The following is a 16,777-nucleotide window of genomic DNA, read 5'->3' on the forward strand; positions in this document are numbered from 1 at the left end:
GAGGAGGGAGAAATTTCCCTCCGCTGCACTCCCGGATAACAAGAAACGGAGGACATGAGCGACCTTCCGTTACTTGAAATCTTGCTGCAATCCTTTTTATATAAACCTTTGATTTTGTGTCATGTTGGCTGTAATTTTGCCGTATCTCTGGACAACTGAAGACATTAAAACAAATGGGAGAAAATACTGGAATACATTTAAGAAAATTAGTGGAAAGGGTCAATAAATCTTGACATTGTCATTGACTGAAGAAGAGAGAGAGAGAGAGAGAGAGAGAGAGATTTGTATTTGTATTATTTGTAGTGGAAGAGAAAGCCAGACCGAAAGGGAAAGAGAGACTCTATGTTTCCTAATGGTAATTGCTGAAGTGGAGAAAGTTTCAGAAACTCCGAGGCTCAGATATTGACTTTGCCGTGGCGTGCTGGAGAGGATACTTCTACTAGTTAGAAGCAGGGGACCACGCCATTAGAAGAGAAAGCACTCTTTCTTGGCACTGAAAGGTGAAGAGCACACTATATAATGCACTTGTGTGTTCACAGTGAGAATAAGGTCTTGTTTCACTGCTTTATCTCTCTCGCTCTCCACTACGCGTAAGTATAAGTGAAGTGTCTTGATAAAATTGCGCTGATACAGGGTGCTATTATTCTTCCTCTTTTATACTGGACTTCTGTTACATTGTCCCGGTGCATTTCCATACAAAACTAAGCAGCTACGGTTTCACAGAGCAATCTGAATATGTCACCAGAAGTTATCTTTACATACGCAGTCAATTCCAAAGAAATCTTCTTACTTATTACATGGAAACGTGAGTATTAGATGCTACGAAAGGAGTGGCATGTGACAAGTTTGTAGAAGAAAATGGAATGCAAATGAAAACTATAAGATTTTAGAATGAGAAGCCATACTCTCTCCAGATAATTCCGCCTTTAATGGTTAAATTTTGCATTTAATCTAATTACAGTTCAAATTCTGTATTGTAGAGTCTTTGATTGATAATCACATGCTTTAAAGGCCCACACAAAACAAAATGACATCCCAGAACCACCAGCAACAAAGGCCGACTCTGACGTCCCATCATACCTATGTCCTAACATTGTGTAGGTCTCCCTTGTGCCTCCAAAACACTCATCAGAGAATGGACATGGGCCTTCTGAGGGTGTCATGTGGTGTCTGGCAACAGAATGTTGATAGTGGGGGCCTTTGGGTCCTGTGGGTTTAGAGGAGGGGCCTCTGTGGATCAGGCTTGTTCCAGTGCATCCCACGGATACTTGATCAGTTTGGGAACTAGTGAATTTGAAGGCCAGGTCAACACCTTTTGCTGTGCTTTTGTGAGCCTGTGTCAGGCTGCATCTTGCTGCTCCCATCAAGAAGTGTCATTGCTATATTGTGAGGGTGCATGGTCTGGTCTGGACCATAAACCTTTACCAACAGCCCAATGCTGGTCAACAGCCGTTTGATGTCTTGGTGTGTCTTGGCCTTAACAATAAATCTGAAGACTTACACCAGTTGGTTTATGGTACTGCACATCACTTTCACATCCGTCCAGCCGAGATCAGTCAAAAATGTGTCCAGTGATCTTCCACCTCACACAAATATCTGCGATCTCATACAGTGGGTTTGGAAAATGTTTCCACTCCCACAACTTTCATTTTTACACTGCTTGGTATGTTTTATTTAATTGTGGATGTGAATGGATACCATTTTCCCCATCAATCTACGCTCAATAATAATCCACAAGTGACAGTGTGGTTTTTTATAGGCATTTTGCAAATATATATAAATTCAAAAACCGAAATCTCTCATTTGCAAAAGTTCTTCCTGTCTGATTACTGCCTGTGGGCTAACTTCATCTATCAGTCTAATGCTTTCACTGTCAATTTGACCAAACCCCCGTAGAAATGCTAACTTTACTGGAGACAGAAAAATATATTTCAACCCGTTTTGTGTTTCTCTTTCTAGGCTCATGTGTTTATCCAGAGCAGCCTGTCTGTGTGTCTTCTGAGTAGCCTATTTCTAGTTGTTAAGTCATTTGTGGGTTGATAAAATAGACTGCAAAGTTTCTGTGCAACGGCACACATTTTGGTTTGTTTTTAGCACTGCTCTGTATAGTGGGAAGCTGGACAGCTACTCTGTACAATGGCTTCTACGCAGCCTCAGCATCTTCAGCACCACTGCTGCCGGACAGCTCCCAGCACAGTGAAAAAGAGCTCTGTCCTTACTTGTGTGTCGGTGGATCATTTCAAAGACATCTGCATTATCCTGTGTGTGTTTGTGGATCCCCGCCCTGCTTCTTTGCACCCCGCAGAAGCTGATTTGTTATTCCATTTAAATGAAGAATGGCTATTGTTTTTAATCAAATGGTAACCATAAGCCAGAGGGACAGACGCTGCCGACCACAGCCAGGCTGATTTACGTTCTCCGCTTTCCTCTCTCTGCCCTCCCTCCCTCCCTATCTAATCTTCCACCCTTTTCTGTAATTCTCCTTATATTGCTCCCTCACTAATGCTTTTGCATCCTCTGACTAATTCAGCAGCTCGCTTCTCCATCGCCGTCTTGTTGTTGTTGTTGTGTTTTGTTTTTTTTCTGCTCCTCTCCCTCTCCCCATCTTCCTCCCTCCCCCTCTCCCCGGATGTAATCTTTCTCCCTCTCTTACTCTTTCATCTGTTCGTTCCTCCACTTGAGCAGTAATGAGACAACAAAAGTGTCAACTCCTGTTCAGCCTCTGCAATTATCCACCTCCCCCAATCTTTTTATCACTTTTTAGCCACGTATCTCCAGCTTCCACTTCTGTTCACCCATTAAATGTCTCTCTTTCACTTCACTGACATTATAAATGGTAATGGCACTTCATGGTTTGGATTTGTCTTGTTGAAAAAAATTATTTATTTGAAACCCTACTGTCACGGTTTGTGCTAGACGGCATATGTAATTACTAGTTAAGTTTAGGTATTTGACATGATGGTTCTTGGAAAAACACTTATGCCTAATTTTAAGTAACTACATGGTAAGAGTAGTTGTGTTTCACAGCACAGCTACTAAGAAATGAGGTCGCACCCTCTTTTTCATCATTATTATCAAAAGACTTTCGAAAGCATTAGGAAAAGGTGCTTTTTAGACATGATTATTAATCACAGGTGACACCATCTTCTGCAAAAAGTGTTTTCTTTTTTAATTGACCTGGACATGTGTACACACTTGAATATTGCACTGTTTCCACAATCTTCTATGCCACTCAACCATATGAGTGATATCAGGTAGTTCACTGATTTCTTAGGATGTGTACTAAAATAAATTCATACATTTTAGATTTTAAATGTATCTTTTATTTCACCATAAAAGGTCTGGTTGAAATACCAGACATCTTCTTGAAGGGAGTCCTGATGAAGACAACTGTTTCACAATTTGCAACCACAAGGCATATAGCACACTCGCTTGACGTTTCATTAGGTACACTCGTGAAAACAAATGCATTTTAATGACACTCCTTGATGGCAGCAGCCATCTCCAGCTCAAGGTGTTGACATGGCCTCCAGATTCCCTAGATCCCAAACTCATCAAGTATCTGCGGGATGCACTGGAAGCCTAATCCGGGGCTACCCCCTCTCTCAACCCATCGGACCCAAAGGCCCCAAATAGCAACATTCTGTTGCCAGACACCACAGGACACCCTCAGAAGGCCCATGTCCATTCTCTGATGAGTCACAACTGTTTTGGAGGCACAAGGAAGACCTACACAATATTAGGACGGTGGTCATAATGTTATGCTTGATCGGTGTAACAGTCCTGCACTAAACCCACCTTCATGACTGTAATAATGTTAAGTTTATGCTAAAATAGCACCTGAAAGGTGCTAATTCAACCGTATGATCATTCTGGAGGATTTAGTTTGATGTGCTGTTAATGTTATTTAGCCTAGTCCACTGACTAAAAGGCACAACAAGCACGATGCAATAAAAGCACAATACAATTCAATAGTACTACAAACCACAACATCCAAAGTGAAAACTCAGTTGAATCAACCACTCTCTCAGTTATTTTAAACAAATGCTGAATATCATAACCTTCATGGAGATAGGATTTAGTGCAGGACTGTTATATTAGAATGCATGTGCCGTCACTAGTATTTAAAGAATTGGCAAGTAAGTGTATATAATTTGGGAAAAGAATACAAGCAATAGTAAAAGAAGCTTAGTGTACAGGATATACTGTGACATCTATAGCACGTTTCAGATCGTGTCAAGGTTTAGATGAATTAATGAGAAATTGTGACTATGCTGGCTGTTTTAAAAATAATAAATAAATAAAACAGAATTCCTGTCCCTGTTTGGAGCTTTGTGATCTTGTTTGTGTTACTGAATGTTCTGTGCTACTGAATGTGTTTTTAGTTGGTGGAGCCTTTAACACCCAGCGGAACAGCACCCAATCAAGCCCAGCTTCGCATCCTGAAAGAAACAGAACTCAAAAGAGTGAAGATCCTCGGATCTGGGGCCTTCGGGACCGTCTACAAGGTAAAACACAATCAAAAACAGCGCACCAGTAACCGTTTGCGTTTCTGTTGCCAAATAAATGAATGTGCCACTAAATTTGAGACCGTCTTCCCCATCCTACATTGTGAGAGGAAGACAAGAGAGAGACGGATTGCGGGATCATTAATGACAGGAAATGAGATGGAAGGCTGGAGGCGGGACATGAAAAGAATAAGTAATAGCAGACAGTGAGACCCCTGGGGTGACAGTGAAATAAGAGGTGGCTGAGGTCGCTGGCAGTGCAGTGATGGGTTGGAGAGAGGAAGGGGGGAAAAAAACACAGCTGAAATTAGAAAGAACAGATTCTGTCTCCCTGAAATTATAATTGGTCATTTTGTGGATCCCTCCATTCACAATATGGCACATTTTTAGCTCAGAGCCTAAGGAGCACAAGCCCAGATGCCCTTCTTCAAAGCAATGCCTTGCACGCTCACCTGGGGAATTTCAAAGCAGCTCTCGACGTGTAAGATTATATAGTCACTCCAGAGCTGATCCACAGGGCCCTGAACTCTCTCCCACTGGATCTTCTCAGAGTTGAGGAACGTTGGTGAGATGCCAAGATCCATCCTGATAGTGAGCAGAGAAATCTCACCTCAGCAGCTTGATTGCATGATCTTAATGTTTCAACTCAAAATCCTTAGCCAGTGTTGAAGCTCAGCAATCAGACTCACTAAATTTATTTCTTTCCAACTCAGCTCTCTGAGAGCATTTCTACTTATTGGTTTGGATGGTGATATACCAACCTTGCTGAGCTTAACAATTTACATGGATGTGTAATTTAAGACAACAGCGTGGATAGATTAGTAAGTTTTGCTGGCATGCCAGATTTAGCTGCAACACAGTCTGGTTTGTGATGTGATTCCACATTTTTCCTCATCAGAACTGAACAATGGTGTCAAAACATGCCATCCATATGTTTCATAAATTATTGTGAAAATGTAGAAATATTCACCATCTGGAAAGTCGGCAACATCTCGTCTTTGTTTCGCAGTTTGAACCCTGTTTTAGAGGTGCAGTGTTCGTTAAAGCAAGATGTTAAATGTTGCATAAATTCTGACGTGTTTACAAGCATGCAACAACTTTGTCAGCCAGGAAATGAATGCGCAGCCTGGCATTCAGTGTCTGCATCTCAACTAGGCGATCATGCGCCGAAGAGTGAAATCAAACCGAGGAATCACCACTTCTAGAGGCGGGGGTGTTGCTCCTGCCGTCAATGAGGGTGTGCAGTCACATCAGAAGAAAGGGGGAACCCATTTTAAAGACTTTGAAAAAGTTGAGAGGCACTTGATTTCTCTCCTCTCTTAAATGCTTTGGCAGCCGCTAAATCACTTTAATCCGACCTGAAATTAGATCCTTCACCATGATTAAACAGTTTAACGTGGGTCTTTCTCAAGGGCAAAATAACCTTAATCATACAGCATGCCGTGCATTCTCACACGCTGCCGGTGAGAACATGGAACACGGATATTTACAAAGCTGACAAATAAAATTTGGGGTGAAGATATTCAGTGTATTAATTGAGATTACTCATTTTTTATTCATTTATTTATTTATTTTTTAGTTGGAGATTTGTCCAACGAGTTTGCAATCAGTATAATGAGTCTACATCATTCTTTTTTGTGTGTGTGTGTGTGATCCTCCTTCAGGGTATTTGGGTCCCAGAGGGTGAAACAGTGAAAATTCCTGTAGCCATTAAAATCCTAAATGAGGCCACTGGACCCAAGGCTAACGTGGAGTTCATGGACGTGAGTATCTGGAATCCCGAGAAACATAAAGAAATTATTATTTGTTGCTGGTTTTATCTTGGTTGAAACATCAACTTTTACTGAAGAAACTTCAGTTGCACTTCATTGGTCATGTGACTAAGTGAACATAAATTAAAAGTGAACATGTCACCAGTAAAAAACACAACAGTATGTGAACACATCAACATTATGAAACACTTCAAGATGTACCACAAAAAAAGTGATGGCATCACCAATCATATACAAAAGAAAAAAAACAAGCGTACTCAAGCACTGCATTTAAAGTGTACGTAAGGGCTGGGATCACAGTCTTTTGCTACTAAATTCACTGCTGGCACTGTGACTATGAAAATTCATGTAGTCATTAAAATCTTTAAATGAAGCCATTGGACCCAAGGGAGTTCATATGGAGTTCATGGGCAGTAGGAGTATCTGGAAAACAGAAAAGAAAAAATATAATTATTTGTTGCTGCTTCTCTGTTGGTTGAAACCTGAACATTCATTCTTTGTCTTGGGTAAAACGTTCTTAAGTTGTCAAGAGAACACTAATCAAAAAACTCCAAGACGTACGACATTAGGTGAAAGAAACAATGGTCAAATACACAGAAGAAATTACAACAATCAGTGAACGCATCACCAAACGAATACACTTCAGGATGTACAACAATAAGTGAACACTTCAGGATATACAACAGTAAGTGAATGCAACACTGTTCCAAAAGCACCAGTCTGTTGCCAGCCCAAGGTTTTTACTTCACCTCAGTAAAAAAAAAAAACAAGCCTACACAAACGCTGCCCTTAAAGTAAAAGTAACACAACTAAAAGCTTCTCATTCTGTCATTGACACTGTTTTTTTTTTACTGTAGTCAGTTCATTTTAAAACAAGATCAGGTAGAAGATCAAAGATCTACTGGCTGGGGCACTGTTTTGAAAATCCCTGTAGTCGTTAAAATCCTTACCTAAGCCATTAGACCCAAGGGTGTTCATATGGAGTTCATGGACATACATATCTGGAAAACACAAAAGAAAAAAGCAAGTATTTGTTGCTGGTTTTCTGTTGGCTGAAACCTGAACACGGGTGGAAAACACTGTGTTCACATTTTTCCCAAGAATAACTGCCGCATCTCTCTTCAACTGAACTCCAGTGCTTATGTTTGTAAGTGAACACAAATCAATAAGACTTCATGACGCACAACACCAAGTGGAGGCATCCTTGGTCAAATACGATGCAGAAAATGCAAACGCATCACCAGTAAAATACACTTTATTCAGGACGTACAGCGATTAGAAAACATATCACGGTCCTAATAAAATGCAGGATGTACAACAGAAAGTGAACGCACCACGCGATCTAACTTCAGTACAAAACAAGCCTACACAAGCACTCCACTGCTAAAAGCTACTAATTCAGTCACTGCCTACTGTTATTCATTTAAAACAAAGACAAAAGATCACATAGAAGCTGTGTTGGGACACGGCCATCTAAAAAGCAATCACCGGAACATTGTGGTCACACATCAATGTCCTGGCACACACATCAGCCCTGCTGATGATACGAAGCTATTAGGAACTTAACTTCCACCCCAGACATCACGCTAGAAACCAGTAGCCCGTAGGAGCTCTACATACCAGGCACATACGCACACATCATGCCACGGGCTCCCAGTGCAGTGCACAAGGCCCCACTTATAAAACATTCACAGCTTGGCTCATTTCAAAAGGAAAAGTGGAAAAAAAAAATCAAAATTACTACCCTGTGATGATGCAAGGCAGATGAAATAACTCCCATCAACACACGTGCACACGCAGACGAAGGCGCGCACGCGCAGGGAGGAGCGCGCCGAAAGCGACCCACTTGCACTCATGTTTCCCACTTAGTTTGGCAGTTTTAAAAGGAAGAGTTTTAGAGTGTTAGCATTTCTATTTTTAACGGGACGTCTTTGATGAATATCCCGTGTGCGTTCAATTTTATGTTGCACGTACTTTGGGAGCTTGTCTGACAATCGGTAAAACCAGATGCAGCAATGAAAGGGACAACGTATAGGAGACATGGAAAAAAGGTGATGGGACATAATGTGCACAGAGGGGGGTGGATGTGATAGTATAAACAATGCTTATTCATGAAGCAGCAGAAATAACATGTATGCACGTGGAACAGCTCCAGCCCACAGTTCTAATTCATCGCCTCGCCTTAAGGAGGGTTTGTTTGCTGTGCTCAAAAATATGTGTAACTAACTAATCTAAAAGAAGAACAGCAGAAGAGACCGACAGTGTGATTGGCTGAGTAAGACAACAGAAAGACTAACTGACCAATAAAAGTGGGAGACACTAATAAATCCTTCTCCCAGTGAAATCATACTCTTGACCGATACCTCCCTTAACCTTCATCTGCTTCCACCATGTAGTCCTTCTTTTGACTGACGAGCAGCTGGGGGCTCAGCTTCTGCTCCAGGGAACATCGGTGGTAGCTACAAAGGGAAAGCAAAGTGCCATTCATTTGCTTTACCCATCTGTTATTTCCCAGCCGGACTGGGAATTCTGATTGGTGACCTTCTCGTGGGCAGGCCACACTCACTTGCCACTGACTGTTTGAAGAATGTCACACAGGATTGATTGTCTCTCAGTGCGCGCGCGTGTGTGTGTGTTTGCTTCTGTGTGGAATTTCCTGCTCTTTACCTGTGGAGCACTCAGTGAAGGGAAGCTTCTTTTTAACAGCAATCCAATAAGCAAAAATATATAGTCCAGCAGTGAAGTGTCCAGACCATTCAGGTCCTCATGTGCGTACATTTAAGAGTTTGCTTGTAATCGTTATACTGGCTAAGGGAGGTAAGGTTGCTGTTACGTCTTTTGAAAGCCTGATCGAGGCTCCTTTTCACTGAGGCAGGATAAATCTAAAGATAACTTGTGTCCTGTCTATGGATATGCGGTGGATATATTGTTTCTGGACTCCCTTGTGAATGAACAAGACGGTCTTCTGCCATCCTAATGTTTTACTCAGTTATTGTTCTCTCATGATGTCCAACAGTTTTCTAAAAATCCGTTTTAAAAAAGCATTTATAACCTGTTATAAAGCACTTCTCAAAACAATGTTGCCCAATACTGTACAGACAAAAAAATAATAATAATATCACACCAGTTAAGTTTATTTTTTTTCTGCATGTCACATCTTCAAATATAACAATATTAGAAAATAACCAAGGCAGCGATATCATATACATCAGGAATTTACGTTGTTAAAGCAAACTTTTAAATTGAAGTTGACATATGTTAGCTGTTAATACAATTTTAAAGACTTTAAACTCCTTAGTTGGGATTAACGTTATAGAGAATAGTATAAGAAAAGTGAGAAATAACCACTCAGGGTAGCCAGATGTAAACTTTCTGAAGGCGATGTACAGAATTAAGCAAAGATCTTTCTGGCTTTAGATAATAATTATCTTAGCTCAGATGTAGTGTTTGTGCAGCCCTTTCTTCGTTAGAGATCTACTTTTTTTTCAGTCACAATCTCTCCCTCAGTTCACCATCGTCAAATTCCCAAAAATTACCTACGCCTGAAGCTGTGGAGTTCATTCATTATGAACACTGGAATAATCCAGATTTGCTTGAAGGGGATCTTGTCCAAACAAGTCTCGGTACAAGCAGGCAGAAAGATCCAGTCTCTCTGACTTTGGCCTGATTTACCACCGTCCTTATCGCATCTACTACCATCGATAGACATCTTAAGCACACGAGCAGGGATCTGATTATGCAATCATTGTGATAGAGGAGCAACATAAATTCTCAACAGTGTAGTGGTTGTTTCTCTTTGTCGATGTTCAGCGGACCTTCATATGCTGTATATCTGTCTCTTCCCAATACACACACACACACAACCACATCCACCTAACTTGTGTATTTGGCTGCACAGCTATCCATCTCATGATGAATTGTTACATTAACCCATAACCCTTGTAGCCACAGTGTGTTGTGTTTGTGTGTATTAGCGTGTGGATGCTCAGAGCAGATGAAGGCCGATAGGTTTCTGTATACATTGAATAATATTTGTAAGGTGGAGTTTATGATGCTGCTCCGTTATGCAATACTGCAGACCTTAGGTGTAGCGTCATACAGTAGGTATATAACCTATACACTGTACGATGGCATACAGTATTTTGCAATAAGAAAACATTTTATACCTAACAGCAGACCACAGAAAAGAAAACGTTCTTACCGTATTGAAGGGCGGACGCCTTACACCACCGCAACCTCACCTTGCTGTGTTTACTATATGTTTAGCTTACGACAAAGAATGCTGACAGTCTTGAAGTGGTGAGTCGCTTTGATGCTGAGATTTTGAATAAAATTCTCCTGTTTCTGACTGAGTGGAACCTTGCTGCTCACTTCAAGAGGAACTTCAGCCTTAAACAGAATAAGAGCTCCTATGATCTCTGGCACTTCAGCCTACACTGGTAAACATGATGAACTCTCTGGGAGTGTGTGAGTCTTTGAACGTTTGTTCTGGCATTTGTCTTTTAGACCACTTGGGCGCAATATAACATATCATGAATCTGGTGTTATCGGCATGGAGATGTGTTTTGTTTTATTTGTTTGGCCTGTGCAAACAGACATTCATTATAACGATGAAATTATTGACAAAGTTAGTGTACCCTCTCTGCCTTCATACATTGGCCAGCCTCATGGATTTGGTGCACAGTGGTGTTCTCTTACAGTCAGTGGTTTTTACAACAGGTTATGTTTAAACTAAGTTAAAATAAACATGCACGCCATTTCCTTTAAAAAAAAGTTTTCAAACCATTACATACGTATATAAAAAGTAAAATTAAAATGTATTATTCAATTCAGAGTTGAATTGCCTAGCAAAACCTAGCACAGTACTATTTATTTCCATGTATTTACGTTTCCTTTATTAAAACAGATCTAGAGGATCTGCCCCCTTCCTGCCCAGCCTGCTCTGATTGGTCAGCTCCCATGGCCTGAGCAGGCCCCGCCCAGTATACGCCCCAGTGAGCAGGATGAGTCATCAATATTTTCCAGGAACTGGCAAGAACTTTAAGTAGTTTGGGGGGTAAAAAAAGTAACTCACACAATGAAAAGGTGGGAAAGGGGAAAAAGAAAATCATCTTGTGACTTTGTGAAGTTCCAGGTTATGTCAACAATTATTGGCACTTTGAGTGAGCTGCCATCTTTTCTGAGGGACAGGTTCCCCTGGTACAATTTACCAATTTATCAAGATTATCTCATTCAGTTAGTCAACAATTTTATTTACTAAGTAGTAAACTTTCATCTAAAATGTATATACTGTAGTATTTTTTTCCTGCACAAAAGGTAACTATAAGCCACTGTATTTAAACTGTACACTGTGCACTCCACAATCACAAATGTAACATACCAATATGTTTTAATCCCTTGTTTTTACATTTAACAATTGGCTCAAGTGGCTGTTGCTTCTAACAAAAAATATTATCTGTAATAACCCTGACATATTACTACACATTTTGAACAGCCACCGCCAGCCCTCTACCTCCACATGCCTCAGTGTGTATCTGTCTCATTCAGGAGGCTCTAATCATGGCAAGCATGGAACACCCCCACCTGGTCCGACTGCTGGGCGTCTGCCTGAGTCCCACAATCCAGCTGGTCACGCAACTGATGCCTCACGGGTGCCTGCTCGACTATGTCCATGAGCACAAGGACAACATTGGATCGCAGCTGTTGCTCAACTGGTGTGTCCAGATTGCCAAGGTAAGGACATTAAAAAAAAAAAAAAAAAAAACATCCATTAGCTGCTTGAGTTGCCGCATGAATGGCCGCTTGATACGTTTGGTGTATTTACTTGTTAACTAAGTGGCTGATTTGTTTGGTGATAAACACGGTCTTTGGCAGGATGGTTGAGTAAGGGATTAGTATAGGATATTAACTGTAGGACAACTTGTGTTTGCTTTGGTTTATCCGCATCTGTGCAAGCACCGAACCTTACCTTATGTCTCGACTAACATAGGCCAAGTGACTGACTACATTATTTGTAAGGCGAGGAACTTTAATGTTTATGTTGGCCTTTAGCACATGGCCAAAAGCCAAGGACAGTGACTGGAGATTCGGTTAAGTGTCTCTCTGTGTGTGTGTGTGTGTGTGTGTGTGTTGGTGGATTCAGCAGAGCTCTCCTCACCAGCCAGAACTGGAATAAATAATTCAAAATATTGCTTGACTTTGGTGGGGGGAGTGTGGCGCTGAGGGAATGCAGTGTTACAGGATCATGAATGCAGGAGCGGATTATAATTAGATAAAATGATACAAGCTGTCAATAGTAATAGGTTACACATAGTAGTTGTTTCTATTTCTCTGTGTCTTTTTTTCTCTGCATAAGGTCTGAATCTGCATCTTTTTGACAAAATATAACAAGCCTGATGACATATTGTAACATGTCTTACTAGGGATTATAAGCTTATCAGCCGTTTTCTATTTATTATTTATCAAAATATATTTACTGCAGGACCATTGGATTCGACTGTGATCTAGCCCTACATGTGTTATAATGTAATTATGCTGCATCTCATAAATGGCTGATGAGATCGCCACACACAATAGGTTAAGCCAAGAGGAGCAGAATGAAAACGGCTTAGCAGTAGCTGCAGTCCCAGATTTAATATCTTAGACAAATACTTCTGTTGCTGTTTTTGGCTAAATCAGAAGCAGGCACTTCTCCAGTGAGCTTCTAAGCTACAATATTAAGCCATCAGTTAAATTTGGGACACAGTTATGATCGTACCACAAATAAAGTGTTGGGGGCGTTTTGTAGGTTTAGTTTCTTGTTTTTGTTTTAAACACCAAAGGCGATCAAAGCTCGCATTAAGTCTTGCCATGCTGACAAAAATTTCCCATGCTGTGTAACACCAATATTTTAACGGTATGGAATTAATCCCACAAATTACTTTGTGGGGGAAAAAAATGGAGATTGGCTACTTGCACATGAATAAATATATACCCGCTGTGAACAGTTGTCAACATGGAGAGATGTATAATTGATAAAGGGTGGATATGATGATGTATTATTTACCACTGTGTTGAGACTGTGTTGCCCACGTATATATTGTTTAGTGTTCTGAATAACTGGCTACAGCTCCTGCAGACACAAACAGCCATTAGGGGCCAGGGGTTAATAAGGTGCCACCACTAGGGCTGATGTGCACACAAACACAAAGTGTCTTGCGCACTGACGTTATCTGAATATTGTCATCAAGGTGATCTGGGACACTTAGCCTAAAACCATAAATATTCCCATGTGCAGCGCCTATAATGAGTCGTTGTAGCAGCCTTGAAATATTATTTCATTATCTGTAACATCAATGTATGCGTGCACCCTCACAGGGTCTTACATTGCTTTCAAGGCTCTTGCAAGTGACAGCTCTCCACTCAAAGGCAACATCCCTGCGGCCCTGCCTCTCTGTCATGGCCACCATCACCACCATAGATTATTAATGGAGTGATATGAGAGTCATACTAATGAGCAGATTCATCAGAGCTACTACACACACAGGGCTCTGATGCCACAGAATGTTTTTTTTTATCTTTCCATATTCCCTTCCTGTAACCTACTATATCACTTTCTCCTCATTATGTCTGCTTGGTTTTTGAATCTTCTAGTTCACTCACTTTTCTCACTGTATATACAGTGTACTATTGCAATAGGGCTGTCAAAGTTGACGTGTTAAGAACCTGAATTCCTTTTAACAACACAATGTTTTTAACAAGCGGTTAACACATGCACATTTTGTTATCATGTCCTCAGCCTGCCTCGTAGTTTGGGAAATCAGGAAGCCATCAAAGCAGCAGATACACTGTGGAAAGCAAGCAGAATCTAAAGAGCCGTCGCAGTAAATAATTTTGCCTGCAGAGGGCAGTAATACATCCTGTACTGTCAAAACTGACATAAATCACTAAAGACGCAGCAGAAGAAGAAGCAGCAAGCAGAAACTAATGAGCAGAAATGGGTACAGACACAGATCTTTTGAACAGCAAGCTCAGCTTCAAATCTCTGCTGCCAGCTTCTCTCGATAAGAACTAAGTTATTTTAATTTACTGCCGGTGTGAACCGAGTTATCAACTGAGCAGGGAGCAAAACAGATTTTGAAAAGTGTGATTCTATTTCGTTCATTATTATGGAAATCATGCGATTAATTGCATTTAAATATCTTAATCTATTGAGGGCCCTAATACAAATATCAACTAGAAATGCCAGACAATACATATTCCAATTAACCTTGAATAATCTCAGTATGCTTTTCCTGTAATACATTGGTTTCCCTAAATGATTTAATTGTTTCTACATTTCTTCCTTAATGTGTCAAGCGACAGGCTTTTGTGGACATATCAGTTTTGGTAATTTACTGGACTATTTACTGGAAACAATACCAGTACTGCTTATTTTACTTATACCACTCTAATAACAATACCTTTCCTCTTAAAGGGGAACTCCGGCGCAAAATGAACCTGGGGTTAATAACACATGTGTACCGAGTTCGACCGTTCTCTGGTATTTGTTTTCATGTATTTGTTTTGTTAGTCAAATGTGACCAGTTTTCTTGCAAACCGCTATTTAGCGTATAACGCTAGCCTTCGGGGCACACCGACACATAAAAAGAAATCGCTATTTCTATACCACTAACAAGGCTCACAATATCACCACACTTACACGGTAGCATAACTAGGGTCTCTACATGTAAACCGAAGCATTGAGAACTTTGCAAGTATACAGGCAGTTTATTAAAAATCATTCGGTTTACATGTAGAGACCCTAGTTATGCTTCCGTGTAAGTGTGGTGATATTGTGAGCCTTGTTAGTGGTATAGAAATAGCGATTTCTTTTTATGTGTCGGTGTGCCCCGAAGGCTAGCGTTATACGCTAAATAGCGGTTTGCAAGAAAACTGGTCACATTTGACTAACAAAACAAACACATGAAAACAAATACCAGAGAACGGTCGAACTCGGTACACATGTGTTATTAACCCCAGGTTCATTTTGCGCCGGAGTTCCCCTTTAAGGGTTTATTAAACTATAGTAAACCATTGCAACTTCCATCATTGTCTTGTGTAATAAAGCACTTTATTCCTAGGTTTGCATGCCTACGTTACCATGCCTTCCTTTGCTGCTACCATGGATTATCTTCCTAGGAAGCCATACAAGCATTTACCTTCGGGCCCAGCTTTTTGCATTATGAAGTTTAAATTAATCCAATGTGCTGCCTGAGGTAGTAAAGACAATGCCACACATTTTAGTTCCATATGGCAACTGTTCAAATTCACAGCTTTAGTGTCTTCGCTAGAAATGACTTCATAGTACGAATGCAAGAAAACTGAAATTAAATGTTGAGGATGAAGATATTTGAGCTACAAAACACCACACATTACACACTGGATTTAGTTTGGTAATTGATTCAATTACAGCCTTTTTGTGGTATGCAATACACCGTGTTAAACATGCCGTCTCAGCAAATCTCGAATTGATTGCCGTGAAATTATGCGCATAATTCATTTTACTAATTTTGGTGAACTTCTGACCTTTCTCCTTGCCCCCCAGCAGGGGGCATCACTTTTGCAGTGATGTATCTCAGCATCCACAAGACGGATTGGCACCAAATTTACGTCTCTGGAAAATGAGTGACTTTGTTGGCCATTGTGAGTACCAGGGTTTGTGAATTTGACTGACGCATTAGAAGGACTGCAATGAAATTTGAGACAGAAATTAATTAATCCCACTGGATTAATTAGAATACCTTCTCTGATCCCCTCAAATTTATTTTAGTGCATGACTCAGACCCATGAGCCACCAAACTATTGCCAGACTTACAATGTCTATCCTAAAACACCCAACAAGTATTCCATGTTTTGTCAACAGGACTATTATTAAGGCTCCCTCTTATAAAACAGCTCGGTTTGTAAGCGTCTACACTAATTCTTCAAAAGAAACATAAAGAACAGAAATGGTATCATCTGCACTTGCAGCTACAATTTGTATATAACATTCATGGTGCCCATTGTGATTTAGTGTGAACCTAATACATTGTGAGTTTGACGGAGAACTTGTCCCACAATTTATATTCAGGATTAATCGATCACATGGTAGGTTAACTCTTTGAAGCAAGCTTTACAATGAAAATTGTTTGTCGAGTACACCAGCAAACCTTCCCTCCTCTCGTCGTCAACATTACTGCTTGCAAGTCAGGTGTGTGTGTGTGTGTGTGTGTGCGCACTTTAAGAGGGACCCACAGTGTGTATCACAGGGTCATTTCTCTGTGTAAACCAGACTAGGCAAACATGCCTCTCTCTAACTCATTACATACATCCCTAGGGTTCCAATGAATACTCACTTCACCCCTATTCCCTTTTCTGCTCTCTCTATTCTGTGTTTCCTACCCATATGTGAATCTCTTATTTTTCTTCCCCTCCACCTTTCTCCTAACATTAAAGCAAGCGCAATATACCGTCGGCACCCGTGGATGCACATTTTCA

The 16,777-nt window shown here is 40.6% G+C and overlaps 1 protein-coding gene across 1 annotated transcript in view; it reads left to right on the top strand.

Moving 5' to 3' along the window:
• The window catches only part of erbb4b (erb-b2 receptor tyrosine kinase 4b), a 64,600-nt gene that overhangs the window by 1,285 nt on the left and 46,538 nt on the right, over nucleotides 1-16,777 (top strand). Inside the window, exons 2-4 of the mRNA XM_084544172.1 lie at nucleotides 4,386-4,508; nucleotides 6,173-6,271; nucleotides 11,828-12,013. Coding sequence (XP_084400298.1) covers nucleotides 4,386-4,508; nucleotides 6,173-6,271; nucleotides 11,828-12,013 — 408 coding nt within the window. The remainder of the gene's footprint in view (nucleotides 1-4,385; nucleotides 4,509-6,172; nucleotides 6,272-11,827; nucleotides 12,014-16,777) is intronic.

The sequence above is a fragment of the Chelon labrosus genome, assembly GCF_963514085.1.
Source record: "Chelon labrosus genome assembly, chromosome: 5".
In the NCBI taxonomy this organism is placed as follows: Eukaryota; Metazoa; Chordata; class Actinopteri; order Mugiliformes; family Mugilidae; genus Chelon; species Chelon labrosus.